The 21975-nt window shown below is 33.2% G+C and overlaps 1 protein-coding gene and 1 long non-coding RNA gene across 2 annotated transcripts; one reads left to right on the top strand and one right to left on the bottom strand.

The window, feature by feature from the left end:
• Positions 1–3962: 3962 nt before the first annotated feature.
• LOC126659646 (uncharacterized) lies at positions 3963–6541 on the bottom strand. The gene is made up of 2 exons (XR_007635039.2): positions 6435–6541; positions 3963–5194 (listed from the first exon to the last, which is right to left on the bottom strand). It is a non-coding gene; the product is annotated as an uncharacterized LOC126659646 (long non-coding RNA).
• A 7496-nt stretch (positions 6542–14037) lies between these two features.
• LOC126660973 (uncharacterized) lies at positions 14038–21035 on the top strand. The gene is made up of 20 exons (XM_050354704.2): positions 14038–14239; positions 14646–14725; positions 15338–15442; positions 15800–15856; positions 16026–16096; positions 16326–16425; positions 16699–16769; positions 16921–17021; positions 17120–17223; positions 17305–17358; positions 17548–17603; positions 17728–17766; positions 17860–18004; positions 18126–18307; positions 18384–18451; positions 18628–18700; positions 18773–18834; positions 18976–19903; positions 20036–20326; positions 20690–21035. The coding sequence occupies exons 2-20, from the start codon at positions 14651–14653 to the stop codon at positions 20967–20969; spliced, it is 2862 nt and encodes a 953-aa protein (XP_050210661.1). The 5' UTR covers positions 14038–14239; positions 14646–14650; the 3' UTR covers positions 20970–21035.
• The last annotated feature ends 940 nt before the right edge of the window (positions 21036–21975 follow it).

The raw sequence follows: 21975 nt of genomic DNA, 5'->3' as shown, positions 1-21975 counted from the left end.
TTCTCTGTTTCAATTCCTCTACATTTGGTACGCACACCCTTGTACCAAATTTCAGAATACCACCTTTCAAATTATACTCAGAGTTCATTCCCTTTTGAACTTCTGCAATAACATGCTTTAGTTGAGGATCCGTTGTCTGAAGTTCCTTAATCTGATCATTCAATGTAGGTTTAATCGTCATTTGAGCTAACAAACTCCCCAAATACGAAACCTCTAATTGAACTCCTTGATCAAACAACGAATGCACTTCTCTAATCATTGGTCTCTTCTCAACTAAAGTAACATGAGCTAAACTTCCTGCTGATTTTCTACTCAACGCATCAGCCACTACGTTAGCTTTGCCAGGATGATACTGTATCGTACAGTCATAATCCTTTAGCAACTCCATCCACCTCCTCTGTCTGAGATTCAACTCTCTCTGATCAAATATGTATTTCAGACTCTTGTGATCAGTGAATCTTTCGCATTTTGCTCCATATAGGTAATGTCTCCAAATCTTTAATGCGAATATCACTGCTGCTAATTCTAGATCATGGGTTGGATAATTAACTTCATGCTTTTTCAACTGGCGAGAAGCATAAGCTATAACTCGTCCATGTTGCATCAGTACACATCCTAACCCGATCCTAGAAGCATCACAATAGACTGTAAGTCCATCACTACCTTCTGGTAATGTCAGAACTGGAGCTGTTGTCAAACACTCCTTCAGCTTCTGGAAACTCACTTCACATTGATCAGTCCAAATGAACTTCGCGTTCTTCTGAGTCAGCTTAGTTAATGGTGCAGACAACTTAGAAAAGTCTTGCACAAACCGTCTATAATAACCATTTAAACCCAAGAAACTACGAATTTCTGTCACTGAACTTGGCCTTTTCCAATCCATCACAGCTTCAATCTTTTTAGGATCCACCTTAATCCCACTTTGAGATACTACATGTCCCAAAAATGCTACCTCTTCTAACCAAAACTCACACTTCGAGAATTTGGCATAAAGCTGATGATCTCTCAAAGTTTGTAACACAATCCTTAAGTGTTGCGCATGCTCCTCCTCTGTGCGCGAATAAATCAAGATATCATCTATGAACACTATCACGAATTGATCTAGAAACGGTTTAAAAATCCGATTCATCAAATCCATGAAAGTCGCTGGTGCATTTGTCAATCCAAATGACATCACCAAAAATTCATAATGACCGTATCTTGTTCTGAATGCAGTCTTTGGAATATCATCATTTCTGATCTTCAACTGATGATAACCAGACCTCAGATCAATCTTCGAAAAGTACCTCGCTCCTTGCAATTGATCGAATAAATCGTCAATTCTGGGTAAAGGATACTTATTCTTGATTGTGACCTTATTGAGTTGTCTGTAATCTATACAGAGTCTCATAGACCCATCCTTCTTCTTAACAAACAACACAGGTGCTCCCCAAGGTGAGACACTTGGTCGTATAAATCCACGATCAATCAATTCTTCTAATTGATCCTTCAACTCCTTTAGTTCTGCTGGTGCCATACGATACGGAGGTATCGATATTGGACTTGTACCAGGAACTAGATCAATACAGAATTCAATCTCTCGATCTGGTGGTAATCCAGGTAACTCTTCTGGAAACACATCAGAATACTCCGAAACTACTGGTACATCACTCACACTTCCAACTTCCTTCTGAATATCTCGTACCAGAGCTAAAAATCCTTGACATCCTTTACTTAACATCTTTCTCGCTTTCAAAGCCGAGACTAAACTCTTTGGGGTTTCCAACTTCTCTCCCCGTATAGAGATAAGTTCAGTTCCAGGTGCATGGAACGTCACTATCTTTTCTCTACAATCCACATTTGCATAATGTTGCGACAACCAATCCATTCCTAGGATGACGTCGAATTCTAAGACATTAAGCAACAACAAATCCGCAAGCAATTCTCGCTCTCCAATTAACACAGGACACGACGGATACACTACAGTAACGTCTATGCTTTCGCCTACAGGTGTAGCTACTAACAATGGGTTTTGCAAAATCACAGGTTGAATTCCTAATTTTAATGCAAAACTCGACGATACAAATGAATGCGTAGCACCGGGATCAAATAAAATTGATGCATCATGCGAAGATATTAAAAATATACCTTGCACTACCGCATTCGACGCATTCGCCTCTTGACGATTGATCGCAAAAACTCTAGCCTGACCTCCGCTAGCAGTTGCTCCAGATCCTCGTCCGCCTGTGGTCCTTCCTCCACCACGATTACCAAAACCATATCCTCTTCCACGTTGTCCATTAAACACATTCTGGTTCTGTGCCTGCCCAGACACTGCAGGATATACAGGTCTAGGTTGTTGAAACACTGGTTGAACAACACTAGCACTTGAACCTTGTGGTCCAGACATAGGACATTCTCTAGAGAAATGACCTTGTTGTCCACACATGTAACATCCTCTAGTTGCCCAATAGCATGCTCCAAAATGCTTTTTCCCACAAGTTGGACATAGTGGTACCGTTCCTCCTGAACTTCGTCCACTAGAACTTGATCCAGAGGTACTGAACCTCCTATCTTTCTTTCCCTTCTTAAATCCTTTACGATATGGTCCAGTGAACCTGTTCGTATTCGAACTAGCAGTTCCTTCTCTTACGAGCTCACCAGTAACATTGATCTTTCCAAATTGGATCAAAGTACTTTCCATCTGACGTGCACTATCGATGATTTGCACCAAATCCTTCCTAACATCAGATAGCAATCCAATATATTCGGGTCCTAGCCCCTTAATAAACCTTGAATTCACCCTATCTCTATCCAACATCAGATCAGGTGTGAATCGACTCAATCTTGTGAACTCGGTCACATACTCCTGCACCGTCTTTCCTATCTTATTCAAATTCAACAACTTCTCTCGATGATTCTCCGTTACTGATAACGGCAGAAAGAATTCCTTAAATCGAGTGACAAATTCATTCCAAGTCATCTCTCCCATACTTGGTTGAATATGCCTTTGAAACCAATCCTTCGCAGATCCTTTTACTGACATCTCCACCATCAATATAGACTGTCTTTCACTAGCATTAAGACGTCTAGCATTCATCTCTACTTCATCTAAGAAATCTAATGCATCGTTTGATCCATCAAACTTCATGGGCTTGAGCCTCATGTAAGCCATAACGAGATCACGATCAACATTAGCACCAACTCTCTGCTGTTGGTAATCCAACTGCTCTCTATGCATATTCTTCACTTCCACTTGATTCGTTTGTATGGCTGCTATGCCAGCTAAAAATTGTTCAAAATCAAAGCCCGGAATATTAAAATTAGGCCCACGGCCTCTACCACGACCTCGACCACGTCCACGTCCACGACCACGACCTTCGCCTGCTGCGGGTATCGCATCGTTATGAACGGACTCCTCATCATGAACATTCTCCTCTTGAATGTTTTCCTCATGCTGATCAGCCATTCTGATCAAAGCACGTCGTCTATTAAAAATTTATCTAAACGTTCTAATCGTATACTATCAGGCTCTACTTACTCCTAACAAGCATACAGACTCGATCCTAGAGCACAGCTGGGAATATTCAAAAACAAATGATGACTTAACAAATGACATGACAGAAACTTATATGTTGCAGTAGACTCTATATATTAATTTCTCAATTCTTAGGTCAACCTACTGCCAAGGTACCTAGGAATCAACAACTTATATCACCTTTCACATATTAGTAATGGTTTAAGATTATAAACCATCACTTTGATATCAAACTCGACAATGGCCCGTTTTTCGACCATTGCTCTGATACCACCTTTGTCACGACCCGATTCTCGGCATCGAGACCGGCGCTAGGGAATGGGAGTGGTTGCTCCGAAACCCGTAGCAAGCCTTAAAAATACATTAAAATCACTTAAAATTTTTCGCGGAATTCGAATCATTTTCGAACATTTTAAAATCGCAGTTTAAAACGTTCTGATTAAAATTTACCATTTAAAACATGCACATAATTTTCTCTTTAATTATTGCATTTTAGTTTCAAAACCATTTCTCTATGGTTTATCATGCATCTCATTATGCATACCATCTTACTATGGTAATTACTGCATTTCACTATGCAGGCCATTTCTCTAATGGTCTTAACTGCATTTCACCATGCAGATGCGTTCGCCGCATTTTATTCAAGTGCAGTCGCTCGGACTTTCGCACAGCATTCACATATTACATATTATCAGAGTTTAAGCGTTATAAAATATAAAGCATAAATAAGTCCAACGACTATAAAGGTATCACCGTTCATTATTCTAGCTACTGCAACTCTAGACACATAAAGGAAAGTCATTCTCACTTATACAAGCCAGGGATTTCCGGAACAAGAAATTGGAAATCCACACGTCAAACTACTCGCCTGTAAAAATATTAAATTCAACGGGGTCAGTTATAAAAACTGGTGAATGCGTACAACATGTACTAATAAACATTAATATGAAAGCAATGCATTCCAGATTACCGATTCATATGAAACCCTAAACCATGATTCATGTTCCTATATGCTTTCAAAACAGGAAACATAAATATTCCACATCATTTCATCATATTCGGGTTAACCTTTTATTTTTCTTTGGCCGTATTTATTTTCTCTTTTTGTACTTTTAGCCAGTCAAATCCGATTATTCTTATTTTACGTATTTGAAAGTCCCAGACTCTTCTTACAATACAACGGATTTCGGCAGTACATAAATACTGTCGCCAATTTCACTTTTTTTAATAAAAGGTTCAACCTCTCAGATCTCGGCAGTTTGCTGACTGCCTTTGGTCGTCTATATTCCGTTGCCTCTGAAGATCTGTTCACACAGAGTCTAGGCCGTCGCCTGACTTTCCAGGCCGTCGCCAGGATTCACACAGCACATTCACATGCAACCCATTCTAAATGCAATACCAGTGATCACACAGCACTATTGCCGCCCAATAGTAAGCATGTTTCAATGAATCTAAATCGGTTTCAAAACTATGTATATAGTTCATGCGATTTAAATTCAAAATAAAATAAAGCATTTGCAAATCATGTAAAGCAGTTCGCAATATTTTTAATACTAATATTTAGCAGTATAAGTTGTAAACACACTCACAGTACTCGCTTATTCCAAATATAAAAATACCACCCGTCGAATATTCAAAACCTTTGCTCGCCGGTTTCCGCGACAAAACTCGCTGGATCTAATTTAGAGATTAAACATTAATAAATGTAATAACTCTAAATTCTAGGATAAACTCTAGACCGACTCAACCATATAAACCACATAATCACAAACCAAATTTGATTCCGACTATCTATTTCCGCGTCGTCGTATTTCTATACGATACACCACATAGTTTATTTATTTCAATAAATAAACATAGAATTATAATTCCATATAATTCTAACACACATTCAATTCACATAATTTTCTAAAAATACACTTTTAGAAAATATCAACAATCATATCACAATTCAAAAATAACCAAAAATATTTTTCCGTAAAATATTTTTGACCCGGGGCTCGGCCCCCCCTTATTTTCTACCAAAAATATTTCGGCACTAACTGCTGCCAAATAAGTTTAGGACTGAGCCAACATGCTCTATCCCTTCTACTCAAACTCCGGTCACCGTATTCCGGTGGTTTTGGCCGGAAAACTCAAAAACGCTAAAAACGCTTAAAAATTCATTTTAAGCCATTTTTATACCGAAATTCATCAAAATCATTTTCAAATACATTTTAAATTTTTATCTTGTAAAAACAGCAGCCCAAAATTTTAAAATAATATTTTTTATTATTTTAGCCATTAAAACCGAAATATCAATTAATAATCAAAACCGATTATTAATCCGTCAAAACACTACATAAAAATCACTTGAACTCCACAAATAATTATCAAACATATTTCATAAATTTTTCATGAATTATTTCTGTCCAGAAATTAAAATGACAGTTTTACCCTTTTTCATCAAATTTTAGCCGAATAGAGTTATTAAAATTAAACCCGATTATTAAACCGCTAAAAATTCACCATTATACATTTAATTAACATCAACCTCAAATATAACTCATACATGAACCAATTTATTTCCAGAAATTAAAAATCAATTTATTTACTCTTTTTAAGCTATTTTTAAGCTTTAAAACAATTAAAAATCGAAACCCAACTAATTAAATTAACACCCGAATTAATTAACATTTTTAATCCACAAAAATTTCACTTTAAAGCATATATAAATCTCAACATATAGATCAGCCCAGAAATTAAAATAAATAATTTAATTTTCACGGAAAAATTATTTAAAACCGAAACCCACATAAATAACAACCAAAACCAACTAATTATCCATCAAACATCAAATATAAACCATCCTATGCATGTTTCTAACACTTAACCAACATCAGCAAGTAAAAGTAAGATTTTGAGCTTGAAATTATACCTCAAACGAACATGCAAACACACACACACGATCTACGCAATATTTCCGACGATTTTTGTGAAGAAAGTTTTGAGAGAATATGAAAGAATTAAGCTTGGTGTTGTGAGTTATGGAGGATTCGGCACCCACAAAAATGAAGAAGACAAATGAAGACTTGGACACCAAGTTGTCTTAAGAAAATATCTAGATATTATTTGGCTGTTCAATTATTTACAAGTTTGCCATTATGGCATTCTTGTAAATAATTCGAACTCTAGGGGCAAAATAAACTCAACTTTACCAAATATTCAAAAACATTAAATCATATCATATGGGCTGAGTTAAAATATTTTTGGGCCTTTAAAAATATTTAAAATAATTATTTTTACGGTTTTTAGTGAGAAATCACAAAATTCACTTTTAACACGTAAAATTGCCAAAAATCACATTTAAGGCAAACACATAGCAAATCACATTTTTACCCTTATAAATTCATTACGTGAATTTATTCACTATTTTCGAGGTCCTAATCAATTAAAATCGGACACACACGAAAATAAACACTAATAATTCTACGGGGTATTACAAACAGTAACAGATCCGACGATCTGTTCCTCACTAAGGAATAGATCCGGTGATGACCGCAAAATTTTTTCGGTCATCTTCGAATCGGAGAAGATGACCGGAAAATTTTCCGGGGTGGTCGGGTGCGGCGGTGGTTGGGTGGGATAATGGTTGGGTTAGTTGTTCAGTTAATTTATTGGACTAGATTGAGTTGATTTATCTTTTTTGTCTTTTTCTAAATTAAATTAGGGGTATTTTGGGTGTTTAAAATTTTTATGGTATTTTGCTGACATGGCAGATGATGTGACAGTGTCAGATTTTTTTAAGAATGTTAGTTGACCAGAAAAAACGGCGCCAGGGGTATTTTGGTCATATTTCGTCCAAAAGGGGTTTAGTGAGCGCCGCCACAAAGATCAGGGGGTTTAGCGCCCGTTTTTAAACATCAGGGGGTTTAGCGCCCGTACCCCTAAAGTTGAGGGGCCATGGGTGATTATTAGCCCATTTATAGCAACTATAGCATGTCCTTATTTTGATTTTTATGCTTTTTATATATAATCGAACTTTTGAATCTCGATTCTTTGAAGTTCATATTTGTTCCATTAAATTTAAATCAATCTAACATTTTGATGATTCCAATTCCCTATAACATCAAATGAACTCGAATTTTTGAAAATTACTCACTAATCTAAATGATTTGAAATTAATTATTATTCTACTCATTAAAAGCTATTTGAATCTGAAATAAACAATAAAACATGTACAATCTGAAATCGACCTTATTTTAATCTCAAATTTGACTAATTTCAGAATTTATTTTTTTTAAAATCAATAGAACATTAATTGATTCATCATAACTGTTAAACTTAACTTATTTACCTGTTTGCTCTCTTGTTTTTCTTCAGTTACAACAATGGCAAATATTCTTTTATTGAATCTGATTGATCTTTTGGTGTTGTATGAATATGAACCTCAATGTTACAGTAGCTTCAACTTCAGCAATGGTAGAGAAGTTTTGATGTTGAATCTAATTGTTTTTCTGGAGTTTATAATCAGTGTAATGCATGTTTTAATTAGAAGAATTTTACTGTTAAATTGCTAAACTGTTTGGAGGTTGAAGATGATAGAATCTTGTGCGAAAATCACGCATATTGTGTTTGTTTAGTGTTTCCTATTTTGTTAAACACTCACCAGGGTCATAATGTTCAAATTATTCACTATATCTAGTCCACTTTGGGTTATGAGAGATTTTTGCAAACTTTTCTATTTTTAGGAGATTTCTGCCAAAATCAAAATGCTTAGGTAAACATAATACTATAGCACTATTAGGGGATTTATGTAGATTACCCAAATTTTATTGATGGATTGATATATTCCTAACACATTTTTATGTTTTTATTCTCTTGTACTATATCTGGATGTATTAGTCTTTAGGCCTCTCAATTTTATATTTTTCATATTCTTAAACTACTGTTTTGTTTTATTGCTTACTAGTACAAAATCTTCCTGTTGCTTCGGGCGAGATGTTTTTTTTTATTAATTTTATTTATCTCACCGTAATTTCTTAATAGAATAAAATATATTGTTAATATCATCGATACTCGATATATATACACAAAAATATAGATATGTCTCAGCATACCTTTAACATGATAATAATACTGATCAATATCATATGCTTGTGCAAGCAAATTTAATTTTTCCATTGCTACACTCAGTTTATATTCACAACATATTGTCACAACACTAAATAGGAAAATGTCGCTTTGGTATATAAACTTAACTGTTAATATTTTGTCAATTTACGAATACAGTTGCGAATAGATACCATATTACAAATATATGAGTAATAGTGTACCGTCACAATATGTATAGTAACAAATATGAATATAACTAATTCAAACTAGTGTGACTATGGAAAATAGACATCCTAGGACCGTTCCCAGTGTCCAAAAACCAGAAGAAATTTATTTTGTGGCGGTTGATCATTTCACAAAATAAACAAAGGTAGTGGTAGTATCTACCATAACAATGTTTAGGGCGGAAGAGTTCTTTTGGAGGGAAGTGGTTTGCCGGTTTGGCATATCAAAAATGCTAATAACGAATAATGGTATACAATTTGATAGCGTCACGTTTAAAGCATTCTGCGAAAACTTGGGGATCGTGCACATCCACAGAAAAACGGGATGACACGAGTCATAGATCGAATGATATGTATAGGAATGAAGAAAAGACAGGATGAAGTAAAAGAAAACTAGGCAAAGGAACTCCATAATGTTATATGGGCTTATCAGACGACACCAAGAAAAGGAACATGAGAAACCCCCTTCAAGCTAACATACGAAACAGAAACTATTATCTTGTAGAAATAGGAATGTCAACACTGAGAAGGAAGCACTTCAATAAAGAAACAAACGAAGAAGAAAACCACTTATCCATGGACCAATAAGAAGAAAGAAGAAGTCAGGGAGGAGTAAGAGCAAAGGCCTACCATAATCAGGTAGTAAGGTACCACAACAGAAGGGTACAACCTCGTGAATTTTAAGTGAGGGACCTGGTCCTGAGGGATGTGAAAATATTCAAAGGCAACGCAGGCGCGAGAATATTAGGAAGTAATTGGGAAGGGTCATATCGTATAAAAAAAGTCCACAAGAAGATGGGTGTATCAATTGAAAACCAGAGAAGAAGAATAAGTGCCAAGAATTTGGAATGTAAAGCACATAAAAACGTATTATAAATGAGTTTTACAATCATGAATAAAAGAAGCAGAAATAAAACAACATTCTCTATAGAATATAGCATCAAGAAAAAAGCGACAAAACAAACTAACAAATTACTTGAGAAACATTTCTTTAGTAGGTAAAAGCTAAATTATGTGGGAAACATTTCTCATAAGGCAACAAATAAAATCATTTGAGAAATATTTTTTATAAGACAAACAACCAAACTCTTTGAAAAACATTTATTATAAGGTAATGACCAAAATAGCAAAAAACTACAGCAACAAGAAGAAAAATATAAAATAAAAAAGAAGCAAGATTAAGAAAGCCACATCTACGACATAGCAAAAGAAGCAGCATATATTTCGAAGCAGTCAACGACAAAGTAAAATGAATGTATCTGCTGAGGCATTAAAGCCAGTCAAAAATAAAAACAACAAATGACTACAAAAACTACCCGCTATTCAGGGTGTTTAAAAACCAAAATCGTCGGTCAGGCAAGCCATGCTAGCGTCAGGAGTAACCAAAGGTTGAGAAAAAAGGCACAGGCAAGCCCAAGAAAAGCGAGGAAGATTGGGATGCACGACTGAAGGAGCACCAGAAGAAGCGGGACCTGTAGAGAGTTAAACACAATGTACACGTTGATGTGAATAAAGAAAAAAAAGGGGTGTGTGTGGTGTGAGGAATAAAAGTTAATTCTAAATCCTTTCAGGTTACCTCTTGTAGAGAGTTAAACTTTTTGTGGATTTTTCTTTTAAGGGCATATTTATTAGAGATGTTCTCTATTTGGTGATTCTCCACCAGTTTTATACTCCTTTTGATGATTAGTGAATAACTCGATTGTTTCGCCTGTGGATGTACGCTTTAACGCCGAACCACGTAAATTTCTTATGTTATTTATTATTTTGCTATATTATTGTTTGTTGATCAAATCCATAATTAAACACATACCGAATGATTTCGATTCCGCTGCGCAATACCAATCCGGTCACAAACCGATCATGACAATTGGTATCAAAGATTTAATAATCGGTATTAATGTTAGAACAAGATGAAAATGAAGATGAAGAAAGTTTTTCTATAAGGAAGGGGAGCAATTTTTTATAGAGAGACTTAAAATTAGTCACCACAAAATTTATAAGTCTGCATTTTGGGTTGATTAATGTCAGAAGACTTTGCTGATTTTGGAATTTGATAATATGAAAGTTTTAATAATATCGAAAAAATATCAATAGTAAAAAATAAAAGTACCAATAAGCTGTAGCTCAAATGGTATAAGCGCTGGGCAGCAAATGCCAAGGTCGTGGGTTCAAATCCTCCCACAAGCGCTCCCACCTCCCTAATTATCAAAAAAAAAAAAAGTAAAAGACCTAAATGACGTTACTTTCTCTAGGAAACAAAATGTAGCCAACTAAGCATAGGGGATCATATAGAGTTTAAAATCGTTACTCAAACTAAATCATGAGTTTGATATTTTAATCATAGCTTCCAACCTTTTTTCTATGAATAGTTGGACAAGATTGTATTTTTTTTAAATACTATTATGATTTGTTTTAGATATTTGTTTCTTTCTCTAGGAAATGATACTTTTAGTTAGAAACAATCAATATTATTTTCTTTTATAACAATTGTAGAAAATGAAATAGTACAACTACATGTAAATAACTAATATTGTCAGTGTGAGTCTAATCTAGTTGATTAAGATGTATATAAATGTATTCGAAAGTCGTGGATTCAAACCCACCTTCGTAACTAATTTCTAACAAACGAGATTTTTAAATTTTAATGCTATCTATATCAACAAAAATAATGTTTCCATATGAAAAAGTACTAATATTGTAGATGAAATTCAAAAGAAAAATAAAGTAGAATTTCTATAAAACACCATTTATATTTATTCATTCATAAATAAATATAGGATTACTGAATAAAGTAATCTTTAAAATAGAATATTAAATATACCTTAAATTATTTAAATTTAAATTTATTATTTTAATTAATTTTAAAATATTAAAACAACAATCAAATATTAGTTCATCGTAATAAAATATGTGTACATTATTTTTGACATTGTTTTGATAATAAATGATGTAAAATAAGAGATTTAAATTAAAAGAAATATACTATTATTACCATTAAATTTTAGGGGTTATTTCCATAATATCCTATTTTTCAAACTTAGTTTCACCTTTTTAAGCCATGTTTTAACAATTGTTTTCTCTATTTAAATTAGAAACTTAATTTCAAAAACAATTTCTATTAAGTAGATTTTCTTTTCTTAATGCTCATTCTCTCTTATTTTTCTCTAACATAAAAATCTCACTCTTTTCTTTTTTTTCTCTACTTTTCAGATCTGCGATCTTTTTCTAGATCTACGACTACAAAGTCGTTGTCGCCGTCTTTTTTCCGGTTGTTTCATTGTCGCTTCATCGTCAACTTCGTTTTTCAGTGGTTTCATCGTCGTCGAGTTTTTTCCGCTGATTTTTTTGTCATCGCGTTTCTTTCTATGGATTCCACGACGTCATTTTTAGATTTTTTGTGATAATTTTTTTTTGTAAATAGATTATTGTAGATCTATTTTTTTATAAAATTCTTAAATTATTCTTATAATTATTTTGCCTTTTTCTAGTTAATAGATTTGTTTTTTTTAATGTTACTGATTCTGTAAACAATGAATTGATTTATGGTGTATTTGCATTATTTTTATGGTTCTATGTTTTAGTGTAGTTTTGTTATTTTCCTGGTGTATTTACGATGTTTTTCTGGTGTATTTGTGGTGTTTTTATGGTGTTTTTGCTACTGATTTCGTACAACGAATTGATTTATATTTTTATGATATTCTATGGTGTATTTACACTAAAAAATCATACAAATACACCATAAGAACACCATAAAAACACTATAAAAAACACTATAGAAAAAAATACCATAAAACAATTATGAAAAACATCACCAGTTAAAAATAAAAAGATATTTTTAAAAATAAAACTCTAAAACAGGTACCTCGGTTAAAAAAAAATGACATGCAAATAATTTTCTTTAAAAAAAGCGTTGAGGTAATTATATTTCAAAAAGAAGTATTCTGAAAATTTTCTTTCAAAATTTTAGTGATATGATAGAGTTGAATATAACACAATATTTTTGGGGTGATTCTATTTCCAAAACAAGAATTTCTAGTAGTAGAAAAAAAATTATTTTGACAATTTTTTTTTATTGTAACGGAAAAATAGTCTCAGATCGAGATAAGGTTAATTTTGTCAAAAAAATTACTTTATTTCTCTTACTTTAAAAATGACACTATCGCTTATCAAAATTAATATTCCATAGTGCAGAGTTCAATTCTTATTTGGGGGAAGATTGTTAGCCGTCAAGTGTTTTCTTTTTATTTTTTTGTTTCAGTTTCGTCAATGGTGTATTCTTACCGTTTGTGGTAGCCATATTTTTATTGCTTTATTTATATAGAATAAAATAAATAGCCGGCTTCTTTTTATCTTTTTTATTTTTATTAGTAAATTTATCGCCGAACCACATCAATTTTAATTATATATATATATATATATATATGTATGTGTATATATATATATATATATATATATATATGTGTGTGTGTGTGTGTGTGTATATATATGTATATAGCCGACTCCTTTTTATTTTTTTGTTTTTGTTGGTAAATTTATCGCCGAGGCACATTAAAGGTTTGTTTGTGCTATTTTTATGAAGAGTTGGTGAGTTAAAAAAAAATTAAATTCTTATTATATATAGTAGAACAATTATGTTATTTATTTTTATTTTATAAGACGATCTGCAAATAGGTTTTATGTCTAAACATAAAATAATTATAGTCATGGTCGTACAATACTTTTTTAAATAATTGATCCGTTAGCGACATCATTCCGTCACCAGTTTTATCTACATTTTCGATAAGTATGTTTACTTTTTTGTACTAAAATAATCATCTAAAATTACTTTTAGTATTTATTATAAAGTCATTTTTATTAAATGTAAGATAATTATTATTGTTGAACCAATGAGTTATAACTCAAATGATATAAGCGCTGGATAGTAAACTGTTTGATACTGAATTCATATCCTTCTACAAGCACTCCCACTCTTCTCTCACCAATTAATTATCAGACAATTTTTCTTTTATATTATATTTTCCTTTGTTACTTTTAAATGTCATTTTTAAGAAAACACATGTATTAAAAAATTAATTAAAAATTTATAATAATTTTTTAATACATGTGTTTTCTTAAAAAGGACATTTTTTTTTTTGCCAAAAGGACATTTAGAAAGTAACAAAGGAGAACATAACAAGAGACACCACCAGTTCTTTGTTGAGTGCAAGACAAATAGGAAAAGTTCAATAGATTTTTTTCAAACTGTTGAATATTTACATGCGAGTCCAACAAAATACAACCAATTGATTGGTCTATTTCAAATCAAAATTATTGCTCCACAATTTATAGCTTTATTAAGTAATTAATCAATCATTTTCTCTGCTGAAAATCCATTCCCAGTTGCCAACACGATCATCTGTTTCAGGTTAATTATCTTATTGATTTTTATTGATCAAATGCATTTCTGTTCTTCATTTTTGTTTCTATGTTTCTTATTGATTATCATGCTAGTGATTATGCATGTATTTATGATTAATTGGAAACTTTTTTACTTAAGATTTGTGTTTTTGATCAATTTGATCCTGAATTTGATTTGAATCAGTCAACGGTATTATAAAGCTGAGGATAATTTTATTGTATTAGTTATTAATTTTGGTGGGGTTTACTGTAGTGTTGTTAGTGTTACGTGAACAGTGAGGAACTAGATTCATGGCTGGATTATTTTAAATTGATTTAGTGGAGATTGATTGCTGTTTACTGTTTTGAAGGCATTTAAAAATTGAATTGTATTAATGGAGGTGGATTGATTTGTTTATTGTTTGTTAATGCAGGAAAAATGTCTGAGGGAGAGATACCGGTGAACGGTTTCGATCGAGAAAACAATGAAAATTCTGATTTATTGCTGGAAAAGGTACACTATTGCTGTGTTTGTTTGTTATTGAAGATTTTACTTTCTATGGAGAAGAAATTGAAATTTAGTTTAGTTGAGGATTCTAAGGTCTTTGCTTAGATATATCAAAAGTGTTTCGGTTTCAATTTCGAGTTCAGGCGTTCCTTATCAGTACTGATTGATAAGTTTATAATTGGTGGTTCGAATTGCGATAAAATTAAAGTTTGTGTTTCGAGTTACAAATATGTGATGAAATTGGAAAAGACGATATAATTCATGATTTTATTTGTATTTAAGTCTTAATTTTCCGAGTGTTAAGAGGAAATTATAGTAGAAAATTGTAGAAATTACTAAAAAAAATGCATATCGTGTCCTTTTTTCCCTTTTCTTTTATTTCTCATAGTTTTGACTCTTATGATTGGATCCTTATGTACCAATGACAATTAAAATGACAATATTTATCCCATCGGTTTCGTGTTACAGGTGTAGTTAGATTTTATAGTTGAAGGACTTCAATTCACATTTTTTTCTTGCCTTTTATGTTTCGTAGTACATGCTTTGTTTACTTTCTTTAAAATTCAATGCTTCAAATTCTATCTTGTTTCTAATTTCTCTTGTATGTCTGATGTAAAGGTTGATCCTGCAACTCCTGCTTCACTAACCTGGCAGCGAAAGCTACATAACGAGGATATTGAACTTAAACAATTCAGTTTAAGTTTTCAGGAGAAGTTTCAAATGGTATGGCCCAATTTTATTTAGGTCACTTAAATGCTACCATCAACATGATTACATATTCAGAATTTCTTAATATTGCTACCTCGTATTAGTTTGCTTTAATTGTTGAAAAATTAATTTGGTGATTTAAGTATTTCGTTAAATTATTTAGTTGATTTGAATTGCTGAATGCTGTTATACGAAAATATTATATTCTATTGTTTATCATATGCTGCAATTTGCAACTTGGTATTGTGTACGGATATATACATGCACATATTATGGATGTTAAAAAAATTCATTTCCATTGTGAACTTGAGCATAGATAAACACTTAAGACATAGGTTTTGACATTACCAGGATGGTTTTTAAACTTTGCAGGCTCCTCTAGGTATACGGCTGTTGCGTCTTATCCGAGAAGAATCTGCCAAGGGAAAGGTTAGTGTTTTATGACTTATCTAAAATGCAAAACATATGTTAATATACTATTTGTATCATTAATACCAATATATATATATATATATATATATATATATATATATATATATATATATATATATATATATATATATATATTATCATTGTGTTTCTGTTTTGGAAATTGTAGACAGGCATTATCAATCCATTTGCTAAGCGCTTTATAACATCTTCTCATGGCGTTCCACTAGGTGGTATTGGGTAAGTATTGGTCTATTACCTACATTTTGTACTTATCGCCTTTCTTTTGCATGATACGTCGTGTATCGTAGATTGTGACTTTTCTTTCTAAATAAAATTGTGTTGGCATATTGATGGGCTGGGTGTTTCAGTTGCATACATTGGTGTTTCATTTGTGTTAATCTGCTTTTATTAATTTATGTGTTTTGGCTCTAATGCCGTTATTTTCTTGGCATATAATATCTTACAGCTCTGGAAGCATTGGAAGAAGTTACAAAGGTGAATTCCAGCGGTTGCAACTATTCCCTAGAATATGTGAAGAAAAACCTGTTTTAGCAAATCAATTTTCTGTAAGTTTGAAATATGTTCCAGCTAAATTTTCTTGAGCATCAACTATTCCCTAGATTATCTTATCATCATCTTTCACTTCAATGTTCTATTATGTCTTAAGCTTTCTTCCATTCGTTATTGTTTTACTGATAATTACTATTACTACCTTGTCCCATTTTGATTCTCCATTCTTTATTATTGATCTCCCAAATGATTATAATAATAAGAGCTTTTGATTGTTTGCTATTAAATGCTATGCAGTTTCTTAATTTGAATGCCAACACTTTATGCAGGTCTTTGTTTCACGCTCAAGTGGCGAGAAGTACTCTAGTGTACTGTGCCCAGGGAACCCTGAAGTGCTTAAGTAAGCGATAAAATAAATGATTATTTTTCATTGATACTGCTCGTACTTTTACCGAGCTTCAGTTAAGTCAAACTATTTAAATTGAGAGGAAAATTAGTGAAGAAAGAAATCAGTTAAAGTTGATATCTTCTGATTTTCATGTGCAAATTAGGGAACCTGCAGATTCTGGAATTGGATCTTGGGACTGGAATCTTAAGGGAGATAATACTACATATCATGCTTTGTACCCAAGGGCATGGACCGTATATGAGGGTATTTATTGCAATTTTAAGTGGCATGCAAGTCAAATTATAGTAACCATCATTCTGGATAAATTTTTCTCATTTCCGGTCATCACTCTTTAAATGCAGGTGAACCTGATCCAGACCTTAAAATAGTTTGTCGTCAAATTTCACCTATTATTCCGCATAACTATAAAGAAAGCAGCTACCCTGTCTCCGTTTTCACTTACACGGTAAAACTCTCTCTGATGTCTGAGTGTTTAAAATAGTAATATACTGTGTATGTTGCACTAAGTGACAGTTCTTTTATCCAGCTCTATAATAATGCTAAGACTACTGCAAATGTCTCCTTGCTTTTTACATGGGCGGTAAGTCAAGTTCAACCTTGAACCGTTTTCTTTTTTCAATCTTTGTTTATATGTTGCATCATAGCTGGTAATGCTTGTATCATGGTCTACCTCAACCATGCATTTCTGTGAAAAAATTACTTCTGCATAGATTTCTACATCAGCAGCCACCAAAACTAACGTGAATATATATTGTCTATGCCAAATTAGAATTCCGTTGGAGGGAATTCTGGATTTTCTGGTCAGCACTTCAATTCTACAACAATGTAAGAGAACTTTGATCTTGTATTTCGTTTTATTGTCCTTGTTATTTTCATACGTGTTTGCGAATAATGTATCCGCACATACAATTGGTCTTACACTAACCAACATGATAATTAATCCTACTAGGATGGAGGATGATGTGCATGGTGTTCTTCTACATCACAAGTAAGCTCATTTCCTAGAATATAATAAAAGAATAAACCCCGGAATTCATTTGTGATAATATCTTAGATTTGAACTCTTTTATTTACTATACAGGACAGCAGATGGGTTTCCTCCTGTGACTTTTGCTATTGCTGCACAGGGGACCGATGGTGTTCATGTCTCCAAATGCCCGCGCTTTGTTATATCTGGGAACTCCCAAGGCATAACAGCAAAAGACATGTGGGATGAAATAAAGGAGGTCGGTATTCATTTTTCATCTCTAGATATGCTTTTGTAATGGTCCCTTGTTTTGCGTGCATTTTTCTTTTGCATCAATCCATACGGATAACGAAACTTATAACATGTACCTGTTTAAATAGCATGGATCCTTTGACAACCTTAAGTCCTCTGGAACATCAGTGCCTTCAGAACCGGGATCATCTATTGGGGCAGCCATTGCAGCCTCTGTGACTATTCCACCAGATTCAGTACAAAGTGTTACATTTTCATTATCATGGGACTGCCCTGAAGTAAACTTCATTGTGGGCAGGACTTATCACAGGTAGATTCCTTAGCGACTTTTGCGAACATATTACAAGCTGAAAATTATCTATATGGTGAGAGTTTCTTTTTTACAGACGTTATACAAAATTTTATGGTACACATGGTGATGCTGCTGCAAGAATTGCACATGACGCCATTCTAGGTAGCTGAACTACTGTCTCTCTCTTGCTCTCCATTATAAATGGTTCTAAAATAGTGAAGTGAGGTTTTATGTAAAAATTAATGTCATGGATTTTGTGTTTAGAAGCTTCTTTTATATCTTAAAAAGATCATGAATCTATTATAAATTCCTACTTTTCATGTTTTCTTGGGACGTAGAGCATGGCCGTTGGGAGTCGCAGATAGTAGCCTGGCAAAGACCAATTCTCGAAGACAAGAGGCTTCCTGAATGGTGAGCTTTGATGAATAATTTTCTTATTGCTTTTATAGTCAGGTTTTCAAGTTAATTGAAGTTGCTTTGCAGGTATCCCATTACTCTCTTTAATGAGCTATATTATCTTAATTCAGGGGGGACTATCTGGACAGGTATATGGAGTTCTTACCTATTCTTAGGCAGATTATCTCAATTTAACTAATTTTTTTATATCAATTATAGTATCTCAATTGGTTCGAGTGAGATTTTAATCCATTATTTCATCAATTAGTTACATTTTTTTTATCTGGCAGATGGATCGCCTCCGTATCATAATTTAGTAAGCATTAGGGGAAGCAAGTTTTCCCTTGATACTTTAGGAGCAGGTCTGAAGAGCGTTGGTGATGTAACCCATGAAAATCGTACTGCTGTTGATATTCTTGGAAGGATGACTTCCGCACTCGATCAGATTCATGCTCCTGTGGCGTCGAACTCAGCTTTTGGAACTAATTTGCTTCAAGACGGAGAAGAAAATATTGGTCAATTTCTTTATCTCGAAGGAGTTGAATACCACATGTGGAACACTTACGATGTTCATTTCTATTCATCTTTTGCATTGGTTATGCTATTTCCGAAACTTGAACTCAGTGTTCAAAGAGACTTTGCGGCAGCAGTGATGATGCATGATCCGAGTAAGATGCAACTTTTACACGATGGACAATGGGCCAGGAGGAAAGTTCTTGGAGCTGTTCCTCATGATATTGGAATGCAAGATCCGTGGTTTGAAGTGAATGCCTATTGCATTTATAACACGGATCGATGGAAAGACTTGAATCCAAAATTTGTCCTCCAAGTTTACAGAGATGTGGTTGCCACAGGTGATATGAAGTTTGCAAAAGCAGTTTGGCCTTCAGTTTATGTCGCGATGGCGTTTATGGACCAGTTTGACAGGGACGGTGATGGTATGATCGAGAATGACGGCTTCCCTGATCAGACATACGATATATGGTCCGTATCTGGCGTGAGTGCATATAGTGGTGGGCTCTGGGTGGCAGCTTTGCAGGCTGCATCAGCGTTGGCACTAGAAGTTGGTGACAAAGGTTCTGAGGATTACTTTTGGGCTAGATTTCTGAAAGCAAAAGTTGTGTATGATAAATTGTGGAATGGTTCTTACTTTGATTATGACAATAGCGGTAGTAAAAATAGCTCGTCTATTCAGGCTGATCAACTGGCCGGGCAATGGTCTGTTTCACATTATGCGACTTTCTCATTCTTGATTTTCGATTATTTTGAATATTTTCCATTTCATGATGGTTTCATCTTTCCAAAGTGGCAATCGATTTGATGAGCTTGATAATTGTGATAATGCTGTAGGTATGCACGAGCATGCGGACTTTTTCCAATTGTTGACGAAGACAAAGCAAAAAGTGCGCTAGAGAAGGTTTATAATTACAATGTCATGAAGGTGAAGGAAGGAAAACGAGGGGCTATAAACGGAATGCTACCCGACGGGAGACTTGACCTATCGTCGATGCAGTCTAGAGAGATATGGTCAGGCGTCACATATGCTGTTGCTGCGACAATGATTCAGGAAGATATGGTGGACATGGCCTTTAACACTGCAAGTGGTATCTATGAAACTGCTTGGTCTGAAAGGGGACTAGGGTAAATAACTTTTCACTTCTTTTTTTTCTTTTTCAATAATTTAATTTCCTTAGTTAATTAAGTAATAAGAACATAATCACATATCACGCGAAAAACTTCATTTAATCCACGTTTTCAGTTTGGTAACATTTCAGAAATTTCATTTTTCCCAATAAGAACATATAATGTGAAAACTTCATTTAATCAACGTTTTCTCATATCAGAAGCATTTCAGATATTTCTCTTTTCGGGGAACGAAAAGTGAAATTTTTAAAACTACTGTTTTGCCTCCAATTTGCTATGTGTTTGGGTCAACCTGTTATGGGCGATCCAACCACAGTGCCAACATTATAGCTTACTAACAAGCGGCTGTTCTCTTCATAGATACGCTTTCCAAACCCCGGAAGCTTGGAACAATCTTGACGAGTATCGATCACTCTGTTATATGCGTCCTTTGGCCATTTGGGCAATGCAGTGGTCTCTGTCAAGACCAAAACTTGAAAAACAGGAAATGAAAATGGAAGTAAATGAAGATGATCTGCTTCAACACCATGCCGGATTCAGTAAAGTCGCTCGTTTCCTAAGGCTGCCGGAAGGGGAAGAGTCTCTCGGTCTTCTCCAATCTTTGTTTGACTATACCTGTAAGAAATTGGGTTATATATGATCGCTGTATATCATTGTTAAAATTAATATTTGCATATAATATGAACCACAGGTACTTTTGTCGCAAGTTTCCAGTTTTGGAGTGCTCTCCGAGGGCATCTCCAACCCAACTCTAAAAATGAGTCGGGTTCCACGATTTAAAGTTAAGCAACTCCAACCTAACTTTAAAAACTCATTTTTTTAAGCCATTTTCAACCCACTCTATAATTCTAACTTTATTTTTTAGAGATAAAATAAATTTTTCTCCATTCACAAACTCTATCTCTAACTCTAAAAAAATATTTTAAAACTACACTATTTTATTATTTTAACAACTTAACAAAATTGAAACTTTTTTACATATTCATTCTAAAAATAAAAATATTTTTTTTATCAATAGTAAAATAATAAAATTTAAATAAATATTTTTATCATATAATAATATATATTTTACTAAATAAAATTGAATAAAATATAAATATCTATTATAGTGTACCTTACAATAGAGTACTATTGGAGATGAAAATAGAGTAACTCTATTTTACTTTTGGTTTTTTTGATTTTTTATAAATTTTATTATTAAACATTTGTTAGTTTTTATTACAATCTAGTCCAAATTAGCATGTTCAATTTAGTTGGAAATTTAAATATATAACATTAAAAAAATAGACGTGCATTAATTAACTCCAATATTTTATAAATAGAGTATATTTAATGTTTTTTTATGTAATAAATATTGTTTTTTCATTTTTTTAATAAATATAGTAAATTTTATATATTTAAAGATATATGAACACATTTAGAAAAATTATTATTAAAATCAATAATATATATTATTAAATACGAATATATTTTGTAATTATTGAATAATTCATGGGTGTAAGTGTAAAATGTTCAAATAATTTATTGGATAAGAATATGCTGTGAATATTCTTTTAGTGTGAGAAATAGAGTCAACTATTGGAGATTAAACACTATAGCTCTGCAGTTTTAATGCGAAATTCACACTATTTTTACTCCAACTATTG

Source organism: Mercurialis annua, linkage group LG8 (genome assembly GCF_937616625.2).
Source record: "Mercurialis annua linkage group LG8, ddMerAnnu1.2, whole genome shotgun sequence".
Taxonomy (NCBI): domain Eukaryota; kingdom Viridiplantae; phylum Streptophyta; class Magnoliopsida; order Malpighiales; family Euphorbiaceae; genus Mercurialis; species Mercurialis annua.
This window is presented reverse-complemented; position numbering and strand designations above follow the sequence as displayed.